Raw genomic sequence first — 16,520 nt, forward strand, 5'->3', positions numbered from 1 at the left:
GTACACGGGAATGACTGTGCTTTCAACCATTCTTGTCTCCCTTTCTATCTTAGGTTGGTATTTTATCTAACTTTCTCATCTAATGAACCCCGTTGTTTCAGTTCTCGGTGTGGGAGACGAAGCGGCCGGAGTCTATGGATTATGATGACTCAGCGGACCGTGACACTGACACGCTGGACGGAGACAGGCCTCGGTCACACTTCACTAACCTCCTCCATATTCTCTCCAGGTATGGAGGCCATTTCACAGTTAAAATAAACTAAACAGAACTTATGAGGAGAGATATTCTAGTCCACGCCCCCTAGAGAGAGCGATGTGTTCAAAAGATGTTTTGCGAGCAATTCCATTTGACACTTGTTTGCATCGGCCCTAATTGATTTTTTTTGTTTGTTTGTTTTTTTCAACATTTTTTTTTATTCAGGCAAACACAGATTTACAATGACAAATTAAAAGCATTGATACTTATACTGATAGTAAATTGCAGCAGTAACAGAGTTAAACACATATGACAAGCTACATGGCATTTGGTATTGTTATATGTTCAAAGCATACATATCCCGAAATCAGAAATGCATTAACGGCTATTGTAATAGCAAATCACAACATCCTCACCAGTCGTCATCAAACTGTTATTAGCTGTTTTGTAATAAACTGAATTTGTTTCATGAGGATATTGTGAGCATATTTATCAATTTGATATAAGTTACATAGTTCTCTTAAAAACATTTGCATGCGAGGACGAATTTTGTTAATTCTACATTTGTATACAAAAAACTTTGCTGTTAATAAAATATAGTCAAAACCAGCGTCTGTTTTAATGTGGTTTTCATGGGGTCCTAATTGATTTAACACGCACATCAGTGCATCACATACCCTATTCAAGAACATACAAGTCCCTGGTTTATATATACTCTTGCAGGATTGCTTAAAGAGAACGTCACGTATTTTTCTTACCTTACATAATTTACATGGAACAAAATACTGCATGTGAAAAGAACTAGAACAAGATAACAAATACAAACAGCAACACGGAACAATCAGTTTTTTGATTGTTTGTTTCTGGTGAGTACATTTTCATTGTAATCTTGTTCACACAATGTAACTCCTGTCCAGATTCGCAGACCGCACATCCATGCAAGGAGTTCCGTACATCAGGACGTCCAAGTCGTTGGGTGCCAAGCTGCTGTGGACAGTCCTGTTTCTGCTGTGCCTGAGCATGCTGACGGGCCACCTGCACTACCTGTTCGCCGTCTTCTACTCCTACCCCAAGCACTCCACCATAGACCTGGGCTTCAGCGCTTTGTCCTTCCCCGCCGTCACCTTCTGCAATGTCAACCCGGTGCGAAGGTCAAGGCTGGAGGCGACGTCAGACACGCTCAGGCATCTGGTGACGCAGACGGAGCCTGGCTACATCGTGGAGAAAATGGTTAGTATTTTGAGTTCCCGTAGAGAAGAAGAGGCCTCAGGGACGGATCCAGGTTTTTCCGGGGTTTCCGGACCACCCCCCCCCCCCCAGCCTAAAAAAAAAAAAATAGAAAAAAAAAATATATAAAAATATAAATTAGAAAAAAAAATTATGATGGCTCAAATTGCACCGATTTACTCCATTTTCCTTGTTTTTATTAAAATTTCCCGGGGAGTGGGGGGTGGGGGGGCATGCCTCCGGAACCCCCCATGAGCCGGCCTTTCTCTTTTAAATTACGGTTTTGGAAAGTAGTTCCATAGACACTGTATGATAACAAAGAAAGAGGGACCTTACCACTTTACAAAAGACCGCGCAATAAAACCAACTTCCTTCCCATTTTAGCCAATGTTTCGATTTTCTCAGTATTTCGTTAAAAATAAGTGTTCACATATTTCACAACAAGAACCTAGAAGTTTTAAAAACTAAAATTAAAGATATTTTTGAACGTTGGCAGTCTCTTTGTTTTTGGATTTAAAATTAAAGATAGAATTGGGATTGAAGTTTTTAAGATTAAAACTCTCAGAATGAAATTTAAAAGTGTAAAGTTCTACAAGATCTTCTAATTTCGTTAAGTAATTGCAGTACGATGTACATGAACAGTACAAATGTAACAGTAAAGACAATAATTTGCAGGCGGCGGAATACGAACAGGTGAAGGTGAGGGGGAAACGCAGCACCGAAAAGGAAGACAGCAGAGAAACACAGAGAAGGAGGATGAGAGAAGAACGAAGAAAGAGAGCGGGAAAAAACGGGAAACCTGAGGACTTGCAACTCGGCGAACTGTTGAACAAACTGTCAAACCCGAACAGGAACAAAAACAACAATGGAAATGCACCTGGTGAGACGAGTAGCTCTGGGTGTATTTACACCCCCGGTATAGGGGTGTGTATAGGTTTCACTCGATGTGTTTGTTTGTTTGTTTGTTTGTTTGTTTGTTTGTGTTCGCATATAGATCTCAAGAATGAACGGACCGATCGTCACCAAACTTGGTGAACAGGTTCTATACATTCCTGAGACGGTCCTTACAAAAATTGGGACCAGTCAAACACACGGTTATGGAGTTATTGGTGGATTAAAATTATACAAGGACTTATAGAGGAACATCTTAATGGTCAAAGGGAAATAACCATTCTCACTCAGTCACTGCCACCAACTGAAAAGGTTATTTCCCTTTGACGGGGGTGTTTTTTCTACCTCGTAGGAATTTCTTGTTTATATTTGATTTGTAGTTGTTATTTTTTCACTTTTTTCTCAAAAACCTCCTGTTCAAAGGCACACTCATTTTCCGGAAAACAGTTCGGATCAGCGTCTCAGATCTGGCTAGACTTCGTGCGTGCGTGCGTGGGTGCGTGCTTGCTTGCGTGTGCGTGTGTGTGTGTGTGCTGTATCGTGCCGTGTCGTATCGCGCCGTGTCGTATCGCTTAGTTACGTGTAGTGTAGCATGTTTGGGGGGATTGTTTTCAAACATACACTTGTCAGAAAATAATATTGTATAATTGACTTGTGACTCAATGGAATGCGTATTTGCAGGCTCTAACTCGGGGGAAAACAAGGGGAGAGACTCTCTGACGACCCCCTTCGGTCCACCCCGACCTTTGACCTCACCAACCCCCACCCCCTCTCCCTCCGACACCAGTATCTTTGTAACGGCTCAGAGCTTCTTTCCAACTTTGACATCGCCTACGACAACAACGCCAGCCACATCTGAGCTTACCCAACTAACGACACCGAGTCCCAACACCGTCGGAATACCAGAGACGGCGAAACCTGCACCTACATCATTTTTCACATTTCCACCGTTTTCGGGAGTCGTGGATGTAAAAAAAACCACCCCCTTACCTACTAATTCGCCATTCTGGTCTAGTCTGTTGCCTGATGGTCAAACAATTCCCTCTCCGACAAAACCATCAATGTCTACGTTTGGCCCTATACCTTCTTCTTCTCGAAGAACTGAAACTGGAACTTCGATCTCTCACGGCGTGCCGACAGTGAACACTCCGACTGTTTCTGTTTCATCGGCGTCAAGCAATCCATCCACAGTAACTCCTTCGACACAAAAGTCTGCAACGTCTACGTTTGTTCCAATACCTTCTTCTACCCGTCAAACTGAAGTTGAAACTTGGGTCAGCTACGGCACACCTACAGATACCATTCCTACTATTTCTGCTTCATCGGCGCCAAGCCAGCCTTTAGGTGTAGCAACAACTACCTCTCCGACAAAACCCTCAATGTCAACGTTTGGTGCTAAATCTTCTTCTACCACACGACCCGAAACCGACATTTTAATCCAACAAGCTTCTACAACCACGAACACGCCTACCACTTTTGTCTCAACAACGTCCAATCAGCTGGCTGGTAGTGGAACAACTACTTTGTCCAATCCATTGTCAACCTCCGTTCCTGTATCGCCGTCAACTCAACCATCCCAGGAGGGCTCAACAACGACTCCTGCTAACTCAGCCACTACCATTGTTACACGGAGTCCAACCTCTTCCATCAACAGCGAAAATAAAAACAGCTCAGAAGATTCCTGGAAAGAGAACGAGCAGACGTACTCCCAAAAAGAAATCGAATTCATCAACGGCCTTGACCTTGGCGTAGACTTCACCAATGTCAGACAGAGGCAAAAGTTGAAGGACGAGGAGGAGAAGAAGGTAAAGGAGGAGGGAGGGGAGGGGGAGCAAGAGGAACCGTTCGTTGAACCGTCGGTGTCCGCTAGCATCAGAGAGGAGTTCCTCCTGCTTTACAGCAACATTGAGCAGTGAGTAGACACATGTTTGAAGGGTCATGTATCATCAGCGAACACTTGCACGTGTATTCCTGTTCAGTCTCAAAGATCACAAGGTCTCCATAATCAAGTAGTAGCATGATTCACTTGATATTTTAACACGTTTAAAGTCCTTGTTGTTGACATGAGCGGGCAGGGCTATGTGACACAAGATAAAGTTCACATACTCATCTTTTGACTAGCCCCATTTTGTTACATGGTAAACATTCAGAACAATATCAAAATGCACAGCGAAACAAACAAACAAACAAACCAATCAGTCAGTCAAGATGTCCTGGGGCCGTAATGGTAAAAATACGCATTCTTATTTGCATTAACTTTACGTTTGTGGAACGCTTGAAGCAAAGTTTAGCTGCCTATTGTCCGGAATATTAATACATGAATATAATTGTTCATCTAATAATCGCAAGGTGTCCTATACCATGTTTTCAGAGAGCAGCGCCAGGTGGCGGGGCATCAGCTGGAGGACATGATGGTGGACTGTTCCTTCGCTGGACGGCGTTGTCATCCACAGTCAGTTCTATTCAATTCTATTCAGTTCTGTTCCGTTCCGTTCAATTCAATTCAATTCAATTAAGTTCGGTTCAGTTCAGTTCGGTTCAATTCGATTCAAGTCAATTCAAGTCAAGTAAAGTCAATTCAGTTCAGTTCAATTCATATTCGATATTCAATTCAATTCCATTTAATTCAATGTATTATTAAATTGAATTGAATTGAATTCAGTTCGCGAATTCGGTTCAGTTCAGTTCAGTTCCTTTCTGTACAAATCCGTTCCGTACCGCTCCGTTCCGTTCAGTTCCGTTCCGTTCAGTTCAGTTCAGTTGAGGGCAATTTTATTTAATTTAGCTCAATACAACTGTATTGAATGTGGAACTTTCATATATTTGTTTATTTGCTCGTACACAAAGATTACATCACAAAACAGTCATAGCCTAATACTCAAACACCTTCCCTCCCATCTCGCCCCCACTGTGTAGTAGCAGAATTGAGTACAATTATACCTGGCATCGTTACAAACACAATAACTTTCATGCTCACATCTTGGTTTATTTATATATTTATGTATTATTCATTTATTTATCTACTTATTAACTCTCTGCCACAGAAACTTCAGCCTGCTGTCGTCAACGATGTTCGGGAACTGTTTCACCATTGACCACCCGGCCATGGTCACTACCCGGGGTGGATATCACGGAGGTCAGTTCAAGGGGAACAACTGCTGCCTCATGTCCTTCGCATTCGAGTTTATGATAATTTTACAACGAGATCGACTTAACAGTAAGCTTCACTAATACATGTACAACAAAAATACTACAAACAACAATGACTGCTACAGCTGCTGTTTCTGCTACTACTACTACTACTTTTACTACTACAATCACCACCACCGCCACAACTACTACTAATGCACTACCTGTTTCTTTGCCTTCCTCCTCTTATTTGTATTTGCGAGTGTCAACTTTAACACCATTGATACTAGATCATAAGCCTGAAAGAAAACAAACAAGTGTCTATTTTTGAATGCGTCTTTCAAGTGAAAAACTATCAAACAAACAAACAAACAAACTAACACAAAGAAACAAAAACAAACGGAATGCCATACTTTACGAGTTTACATCGTGTGGTGTACGTGCAACGTTGTGGCTGCAGGCTTGTCGCTGGTCGTGTTTCTGGAGAGCGAGGAGTACCTGCGGGGCGTGACAATGGGTACGGGTGTCCAGGTCATCATCCACCCGCACAACACCATGCCCTTCCCCGAGGAGGACGGTATTGCCATCATGGCGGGTACTGAGACCAACATCGCTCTTAGACGGGTAGGTTGGAATTAAGCCACGACTTTGTTGCGTGCGTCAAGGCTTCGCGAAGAGTTTGCAAGGTCTTTTTTACGGAAAATTCGGCCCTAAAGCTTCGTGCAGCATACTCCACGAAGTCGACTCCGTCCAGTTAATTTGAGGCTTTAGTTAGTGAAATAGCGGCATTTTAACACATCTCTATTTTGATGTTTGTCAGTGACGTTTGAGGAAAAAGATGTTAGGCTGTTTTATAAGTTAGAGTGCCGCTTGGAGAGTGAGGAACATATGAGCTAGCGACGATCATCCTTTTTTGTGGATGAAAGTCGCTTATTCATTTCAATGCTTGTTGTATTCTGTCAGGTGCCAGGAGATTGGTTCCGCATAGCTCGCTCTAACTCTTGTTGCACATGTCTTATGCATTTAGAGCCCTTACTTCCCTTTTTTCACATTTGTTGGTATGACTTAATATCGCTTTGCAGATTAGTCGTCCAAAGGTATGGAGAGATCAGAGTGTTTATCTTTGTAGTTTTCTTTACAAACACAGAAGTTTGTTTGTCGTTCTGTCGCTGTCAAGGAAACATTGCGGCGGTTCAGGTTTCGGTAGTTATGACTTATATACTTCACAAACAATAGGTGTGAAGTACAGAATCGTACTTTCGTTGGAGATTATAAACGTGTTTTTAGTGTAAGAGCATACCAAAATAGTGTTCTCTGCATTTCGAGTACTGTGTTGATGTCATTTGCTTGCTGCTCTCTCCAGTTAAATATCAACAGACTGGGCAAACCACATGGAACTTGCCAGGAGGGGTCCGTGTTCAAGGAAAAGTACAAGCACACATACACACGCAGGGTATTTATTTTAACTCCTTTCTGTCATGTTGTGTGTCCTAAACTGTGCAAACAAATCATTGCGACAACTTTTGCACCGCAACTAAAGCATTCGTTCCCGTGTCATTTCATAGTTGGGCTACCAAAGTTGTTGCATTAATATTATTTGGCACCGTTTATTTGGTTACAATTGTTGTTTTACTCTCTCCAGACAGAGCTTAAGGGGCATGTGAAACGGGGATAACTCCGGCTTAAGATAATGTGTGTCTATTGAGTGTGTTGACAATCTTACATACTTTTTTTTGCGCACGCTGCAATCGTTAGAACGATGGAAGAAAAAAATATGCCGGACGTTGCAGAACGTTCTCGATGATCGCTATTTCTCACAACATGTTGTTTTAGCCTTTACACAAAAGACGTTAATGCTTTCATGTTGAACAAAATATCGATTGTGACATACATGATGTTTGCTATCATTCATAGATGTGATGTATTAGTGCACACACGTGGATCAGTGACTGTGATTGGTTTTTTTTGTGTGTAACCAGGCGTGCCAGCATTTCTGTGAGCACAGCACGGTGATGGACACATGTCGTTGTTACAACGAACAGAGCGGGCAGTACGTGCGCAACACACTGAAGCCTGACCTCCCACCCTGTCGCTATGTACCAGGTCAGTGTGTGTGTGTGTGTGTGTGTGTGTGTGTGTGTGTGGATGTGTGTGTGTGTGTGTGTTGTGTGTATGTATGTATGTGTGTGTGTGTGCTTGCGTGCGTGCGTGCATGTGTGCGTGTATGTGAGTGTGTGTGTGTGTGTGCGTGTATGTGTGTGTGTATGTGCGTGTATGTGTGTGTGTATGTGTGTGTGTGTGTGTTTATGCTCAGGCGCTGTATTGAAGTTAGTGGAGAGGGGGGATATTTGGGGGATGTTCATTTGATTATTAACTGGGTGAAAGATGCAAACAAAAGACATTAACAGGAGCCATTGACTGTCGCTAATTTCATTATAGTCATGATGTTTTATGAAGTCGTGTACATATTTGAAAGTCGCAATTTACTGTATTCAAAGAGTATTACACAGTTCACGACATTGCAGGGAACTACACATTGTATTTCAATCAAGATGAGTTTCGAATGTAACAGATTCTGTGATTGGTCAGATTACCGCTTACACATTTTTGATGAACACCGGAAAAGGATGAACTAAATGATTACCTGTTTGCGAAGCGCATTGACACGCGCTGAACTACTGAGTCTTAATGACATCCACGAATCACATACTTATTGTTGTCCATGGCCTTTTTTCTCTACAGAAGTTCGCTGTATGCTGAAGGTTCAACGCCAGTATGAAAAAGGAGATGTGCACTGCGATTGCGACAACCCGTGCTCGTAAGTCACCGTCGCCTTCGTTGATTGCAGAAGGCAGTTCACAACTGATGTTTGTTTGTTTGTTTGGTTTTGTGTTTGTTTGTTTGTTTGTTGTTTAGTTGGCTTCACTCAATATTGAAGTGTTCCGTTTTTTAACAGCCTTTCTGTAACCAGTTTTGAACACAGTTCAACATAGTGCAAAACTCTACTAGCAAAAGAAAGCTCATACTAGTGTTCAAATAAATGCTACCTTTGGCTTCTACCATATAACAACACTGTGTTCAAGATTGGTTGCATAAAGGGTGTTCAAAAGTAGAACATTTCAGTTAAGAGTGTTCTTTCTTTCTTTCTTTAATGTCAAAGTTCACCATAAAAGTACATGTAATTTTTTTTCATCTTTTTGTTTTATTTCTTTGTGTTTGAGTTGATGGATATAAGGGCAAGTGGGGGAGTCGAGAGGGTGTGTTTAAAAGAAATATATTGAATCTGAAGTTTGCAAATGTGTAGTAGGCTTCAAACTAAATAGGGACAATAGTGTTTGTTTGTTTGTTTGTTTGCTCCTATTCAATGCTCTACTGAATACGAAGAAGCAACTAATGAAAAAAGCCTTCAGACGCGTTTCGAAGTTGATCTAAGTAATTTATCATGTCATGGCAGTATAGCCTGGCTCATTTGTTCAGCAATAATGATCATTCTGTTACAGAGAACAGACCTACTACAAGACTGTGTCTATGCGTCAATGGCCGGCAGACGAATATACGGTAATAAAAATGAAAATAGGTTGTTTATTATTAGGATAGTGCATAATAGAAGGACACACAAAAATAAACTATATTTGTCCGAACATCTGATATGGATTTCAGGACTATGACAATCACATCAAGTCACAGAAGTCAAAACATGAAAAGAAAACAGACATATCTTTCTGCACTGTGGTATAGCTAACTTTTGTATGTCCGAAAATGTTGATTCCTCCCGGAGATGTAGAAAATGTGTAAACCTGAGGGATTGTCTGAACAGGGAGTGTTGGTGGAGACACTGTGCACCCAGAGGGACGCTGCCCGGTGTGCTAAATACCGACAGGCTGAATCGAGAAATATAGCGTGAGTGTATTACAGTCAAAACACCCTTTTAAGACCTCCACAAATCTGAAAAAGTCAAGTCTCAAAAAGGCGAGTCTTAAAATGGGGGTACATTTAGAGAGGTTATTAACAGAAAATCTGAGTAAACAGAGTCTTGCAAGCGGATTCCATTGTTATGATTATGATCGCTTATTCAATGGGTTTTTTCGGGGAGGGGGGGGGGGGGTTGGGTGGAAGGTGATTTCTGTTTTTTTAAGAATGTAGGCAAGTGTGTCAGACTTGCACATAAATCCAAAATAATCTAATAATCTCTACGTACATCTAATACATGATTTTGAAGTAATCATCAGTCATTGAAGTGTTTTTTTCTTTTGCAACTTGCACAGTTCTGTTCTATGATGAATCCCCTTGTTCAGGTTTTACTTTTGAAACGTTCACTTTGCTTGTCTTTTATGACACCGTGTATGTATTGACTGCAGGCAAAGTTTTGTGAAGCTGAACATATTCTACGAAGACCTAAACTACGAAAATATTACTGAAGTGGAAGACTATGAGGTAAGCCATCAAGGATACACACACAAACACACGTGCGCACGCAGACGCAGACGCACGCGCACACACTGACACACAAACACACACACACACACACACACACACACACACACACACACGCACACACACACACACAAATGCCCTTTTTCAACTTTTCTTACTTTACTTTGATAGACCTAAATGTGATTAATTTAATACACAGAGATCACCATGTATATAAACTGAGAAAACACAAAAATCCGAACAGGCTGAAAAGACATGAAAGCCCACCAGCCAGCCTGGTGGAATTCCCTGCTGTCTGGGTTAAAACACAAGTCACCTCTTGTTCGTTGCGATGTATCGTCTGATAAGCCTCTCAAAAACGACATTGTCAATATTTTCAATACGTGCTTAGCCTGAATGTTGACATGAATCATATCTGTGAGCACGCAGTAAGCCTCTTTAGGAACTTTGGATGAGCACACATCTGCTTCAACCTTGTGTAGATGGTTCTTCGTCGTGTTTTATTTTAATTTGGGTGTGGAGGCGGCTTGGTGGTGGTGGGGGTCTCTTTCATTTTACTGATTTATTTTGTTGTTGTTGTAGATTTAATGTAACTTATCTGTGTTTATTCTTAGCTTGTGCAGTTCGCATCGGACGTTGGCGGAACAGTGGGATTGTGGCTGGGACTGTCCTTCCTCAGCGGCTTCGAGGTGCTGCAGTTCTTCTTCGAGGTCTTTGTATATTTCATCACCTTCGGGCCTTGCCGGAAAAAGGCGAAAACACCCGAACGACGCCGACCAAGGGAGACAAGCAGCCGGAGAAGGCGTCACTCTCTCGACTCGGCCATGACTTCTTTTTCTGGGTACTGACGAAATGTATAATGCGCATGTTCTTGTGAAAGGGCTCACTCCAGCGAAAAGTGCGCAGTGGAGTCTCTTATATGTGGGTAATGCTGTATGCAAGTAGCTATTAACAATGAAACTTGCCTAAACGCTTGTTGTGTGAGCGAATTGATAGAGACAAGATAATGTGGACATTGCTTAGCACTTGGTCCAAACCGGCTCTTCCATTTACAGAAGCAAACATTCCAGCACAGAGTTTCTTTGACAATGTAAATGTCCATGCGATGCATGCCAATGCCTCTTTGCATGCCTCTATCCGCTTGTCTTCCAAGGCCAGAAACGCAGAGAAAGCGTTTGGACATGAGCCATTCTGCGGCCACAAAGCGTCCAAGTGCCGCCGTCTGTCAACTCCTGAAAGACTACCAGCTATCGCCACTTCTTGCCGAACACGGAATCCAGAGTTCTCGATGCACTACGTGTAGCCTAGACGTGTATCTATGATTTCACCATGTACGTGTAACGTCATTCATCAAATCACAAACACACCCACACACACAGAAACACACACACACACACACACACACACACACACACACACACACACACACGTGCGCGCGCACTCGCGCACGCTCCCACGCACGCACGCACACACACACACCCACACACAAACACGTACACACACCCACACACACACACACACACACACATACACACGTACGCACACACACACACACACACACGCGCGCGCACTCACGCACGGCCCCACGCACGCACACAAACACACTGACACACACACTGACACACACACTGACACACACACTCAAACACACACACACACACACACACACACACACACACACACACACGGCCCCACGCACACACTGACACACACACTGATACACACACACACACACACACACACACACACACACACACACACACACACACACACACACACACAGAGAACAACCTGCATACACTTTGCAACCTATGCAGAGTCACGCACGTCGATAACAAATTTCATGTGTAAATGGCCTGTGATTATTATTTCCTGTATTTGTATTGCAATAGCACACACGGGAAAATTGTTTGAGAGGGAATAATGCACACACGGACATATCTCATTCCTGATTAACTCATTCAAGCGAATGTGTTCAGGTTTCCTAACTGTGGGTAGTATGGTTTTTTTTTCTTTCTCCCCCCTCCACACGCACACTTTGTCGTGATTCTACACACGAATGTACAAAGCCTGTCCGAGGGTCCACTGTCATCAGGCTGAATGCTATTATGTTCGTGTGATGAAATCATCCCTCTGCTTGGATACATACCGAAGATCAACAGTCTGAATATTCTGTGTGGATTGAGGGATTTTTGTGTCTTATTCTATAAAAAGCTACTTGAGGCCTTTTAAGAATGTAATTCATAGACAAATTCCAAATCCTGACGGGCGGCAGGCAGGTTGTTGATTTTTGGTATGTGTCCAAGTGGAGAAATCTTCTTATTCTATGTCAAAGCCTGGTCAGATACAAAATTGTGAGACAAACTGTATATACTTGAAGGAGTGTGCCGTTAACGTCGCCATTGTGTGTGCGACTGGACACAATTATAAAGTATAGAAGTTTAACCCTTTCTTGACTGTATTTTTCTGATAGTTACTCTCCCTGGACTGAATTAATTTCCTGATATTTTGTCAAAAATGGGTACCACGTTTTAAAAAATTGCCAAAAAATACACACACACACACACACACACACACACAAAAAAACACCACACAAAACACCACACATACACACACACAAACCCCCACCACACACAACATTGTACTGTACATTGTAACAGTAATGCTCTTTAAATGCAGAGACACTCTCTCACCTTGGACCACGCCCACACCTCTGCTCTGGGGTTGGGGTGGGGTACGTTGTACCGTATGTACGACCACAAAATCGCTCAGTAGATGTACTTGGTTGTGGAACAAACTACAAAGAAATCTTCATCGTCACTCGACTCACTTCGGTCTGCTTCATCAACAACAAAGTCCGAATCTCCATCGCTATCACTGTTTCGAAACAGTTCCTGAATCGCTTCATGTGTAGTGAATGTACGACGAAGTTGACGTGCCGGCTTTTCTGCCATATTTCCTTCAAAAGTATACAAAAAACGATCGCAAATCCACCAACATGTGCCGACAACATCCCACGAGGCTTCAGCAGGAAGTTTAGCGCAGTTATTTCCCTTTGGCCACTGTGAAAAATCGGAATGGGAAAGGAACTGGAACACTCCGTCGGACCCGAGTATACTCGTGGCCCGTCCAGTAGAGCAGTGTGTGGGACCCGAGTAAACTCGTGGCCCGTCATGAAATTCCTGACATGCGCACAAGGCGTGTGTTTTGAGTCCAAAACAAAAACAAGTCGCGTAAGGCGAAAATACAACATTTAGTCAAGCTGTCGAACTCACAGAATGAAACTGAACGCAATGCAATTTTTCAGCAAGACCGTATACTCGTAGCATCGTCAGTCCACCGCTCGTGACAAAGGCAGTGAAATTGACAAGAAGAGCGGGGTAGTAGTTGCGCTGAGAAGGATAGCACGCTTTTCTGTACCTCTCTTCGTTTTAACTTGACTTTCTGAGCGTGTTTTTAATCCAAACATATCATATCTATATGTTTTTGGAATCAGGAACCGACAAGGAATAAGATGAAAGTGTTTTTAAATCGATTTCGGAAATTTGATTTTGATAATAATTTTTATATGTTTAATTTTCAGACCTTGTTTTTAATCCGAATATAACATATTTATATGTTTTTGGAATCAGAAAATGATGAAGAATAAGATGAACGTAAATTTGGATCGTTTTATAAAAAAATAATTTTAATTACAATTTTCAGATTTTTAATGACCAAAGTCATTAATTAATTTTTAAGCCACCAAGCTGAAATGCAATACCAAACCCCGGCCTTCGTCGAAGATTGCTTGGCCAAAATTTCAATCAATTTGATTAAAAAATGAGGGTGTGACAGTGCCGCCTCAACTTTTACAAAAAGCCGGATATGACGTCATCAAAGACATTTATCGATAAAATGAAAAAAAGTCTGGGGATATCATACCCAGAAACTCTCATGTCAAATTTCATAAAGATCGGTCCAGTAGTTTACTCTCAATCGCTCTACACACACACACACACACACACACACACACACACACACACACACACACACATACACCACACCCTCGTCTCCATTCCACCCTCTACGTTAAAACATTTAGTCAAAACTTGACTAAATGTAACAATATGACAAAAGAGGTGTTATCCCCGTGTCACCGCTTTGCACGTAAACGACCTGTGTCATTCCGCCAGACGTGCAGGTGACTGATTACACCTGAACAAGCACACACCTGGGTAGCACAACTCGTGTTGCGGCTAGTTTTCCACTTAAAGGACATCATTCATATTTTCTAGAAAAGTGGAAAATACTGTTGTAAATTATATAAAACAAATGAAACACAATTTCATGGAGAGACAAGTCTTTATTGTACATTTCTATGTTGTGCCATTGTTTAAATAAAAAAAACCTGTATTCGTAGAACAGAACTCACACGCGCACTGTATGTTTCTTTTAATGTGCCTTATTTTCAGCGACATCTATGCATAATTATTCTGTTTTATGACGTATAAGAAAGATTGTGTAATGCGTTTCTAATAAATTTCCCACCCATTTTTGTCAGTTTAAGGAGGACACTTTAGTGGTGTGTAATCGTGTAGCAGAGAGACAATGCCAGCGTTTGTGTGTGTGTGTGTGCGTGTGTGTGCGTGCGTGCGTGCGTGCGCGCGCGTGCGTGTGTGTGTGTGTGTGTGTGTGTGTTCGCTTGTTTCTCTATCGGGCTGTCTTGGCTCTGCCTGTCCGTTTGTTTGCTTTCAAATGTCTGTCATTGTCTGTCTGTCTGTTTAACTGCTTGTCTGTCTGTCAGTGTCTGTGCGTGTTTATGAGTGTGTCTGTATAAAGCGTGCGTGTGTTAACCGCCTGTGCCTCAGTTCATCATTTATCCGCAAGATTTTGAAAGAACGTGTACTGTATGGATATAATGTTTTCTTTACTAATTATAGTTTTTCCACTACAATAATGTTCTTAAGGGCTGTTGGAATAATGCACGTATGTACATGTTTTTGTTGTATCTGTTTATTTTGTATTTTGATAATCAAATCATATTACATGCTATATGAACTGCATTTTAAGTAAATGTAATTTTCCCCCGAGTCGTTCACCTTATGCATTTATCTGTTTATTCTTATTTTTAAAATTACATGATACATGTTCTTATTTTGGCTATAATATGAATTGCCTTTTAGTATGATGATGCATTTTGGGTTCCCTTTCTGCCTTGTTTGAACCAATCGGCTCATGAATACGTTTCTCAGTTTTGCCCGAGCACCGACGGAAGTCTTCAGTATATTTCTTTCATTTTCTACTGTTGTGCTGCTCCGACCTTTACTCAACAACAACAACAAACAACAACAACAACAACAACAACAACAACAACAACAACAACAACAACAACAACAACAAACGTTAACACACGAGTGTACGTTGGAGTTTCAGCCTGTGAACGCAGAAGAAGAAGAAGACTGTCTTTAAAGGTACCTTCTTTCTCGTGGCAGCGATCATGCACAAAGCCAGCGATCTGTTGAGCTTTCTCCAGGAGTAAGAGTAGCCCTTCACTTTGACACATACACACATTAGGTATGTTACAAAAAAATTCAAAATCTTCATTTAACATTTTGATCTATATCACTTGAAAGAGCAGAAAATCAGCATTCCAATGGTATATATAACTTTGAGATTGGATAAGTGTAACCCGAGTTATGAAATTTTAAAGTAATAAAATTCGTAATAGAGGCAAAGAGGATAAATTGAAACCATTTTTGACATTTTTCAGCTAAAATTAACTGTAACTCACACATTTGTTTATCAATATTGTTCAATTTGGTATCACAGAAAGGTTCAGAGCTCTATTAAACAACTATAAAAAATAAAAATAATTTTTTTTAATTTTTTTTTTTTAGTAAGTTAGTATGAAACTGAGAGCAGACGAACTTTACCGACCGCCATGTTGGATGTGAATACAACATGGCTGACAATCCGTACGCAAAACGGCGCATCCTTTAAAAGGTACTTCGCATATTTTATCGACTTGAAACTTTGGGAAACAGCAGGAAAATGGTCAAACTAAGTGTTCATAGTCGTCTCATAAGAGTGCATAGGCTATAAATTGTTTTATAAAAGTACCTCTTGTGTGTCTTCTTCGCCGGATAATCTGGCCGGCGAGCTACAAACTGTTGGACTCGACATCTTTCTCAATCTTAAAGTCAAGAATGTGCTCTACATCATCGACAGGGTGCGCACGTGAAGTAAATTCGGACAAGAATAGAAAAGAGGACCCCAAAACTGAGCCAGTGAGGGTGATCAGAAAATAGGGGGCCATTTTCTCTGACGTCAAAAATTTAGCTGCGCGCGCACTTTGTAACATACCTACACACATCAACAGCCTAGCTGCGCTGCTTTCAGTGTAGGGAGGCAATTTATACTTAATTAATGTTCTAAGTGACACCTTAATCAATCTGCAAAATACAATGTCTCAACATGTATTTCTCTCTCTCTCGACTGTATACAGAGATAAGAACAGCCTCGCTTTCACCTAGATCCTGCCTAAAAACAATGTTCAGACCTCATGTTCAGACTCGGCGTAATGATTCCGAAAGGACTACTTTTTAGCGGTCAAGTTCAGTCGTCCGCATACTCGAAAGTGGAAAAAAGATGAAACGTTTTG

At 41.6% G+C, this 16,520-nt stretch overlaps 1 protein-coding gene across 1 annotated transcript; it reads left to right on the forward strand.

The window, feature by feature from the left end:
* Positions 1-1,100: 1,100 nt before the first annotated feature.
* LOC138965996 (uncharacterized) lies at positions 1,101-11,257 on the forward strand. The gene is made up of 13 exons (XM_070338081.1): positions 1,101-1,426; positions 2,099-2,339; positions 2,996-4,226; positions 4,686-4,766; positions 5,359-5,450; positions 5,904-6,067; positions 6,807-6,896; positions 7,423-7,546; positions 8,186-8,261; positions 8,944-9,001; positions 9,261-9,343; positions 9,802-9,877; positions 10,492-11,257. The coding sequence occupies exons 1-13, from the start codon at positions 1,133-1,135 to the stop codon at positions 10,723-10,725; spliced, it is 2,844 nt and encodes a 947-aa protein (XP_070194182.1). The 5' UTR covers positions 1,101-1,132; the 3' UTR covers positions 10,726-11,257.
* Positions 11,258-16,520: the final 5,263 nt, after the last annotated feature.

Source organism: Littorina saxatilis, linkage group LG5 (genome assembly GCF_037325665.1).
Source record: "Littorina saxatilis isolate snail1 linkage group LG5, US_GU_Lsax_2.0, whole genome shotgun sequence".
NCBI classification, from domain to species: Eukaryota; Metazoa; Mollusca; class Gastropoda; order Littorinimorpha; family Littorinidae; genus Littorina; species Littorina saxatilis.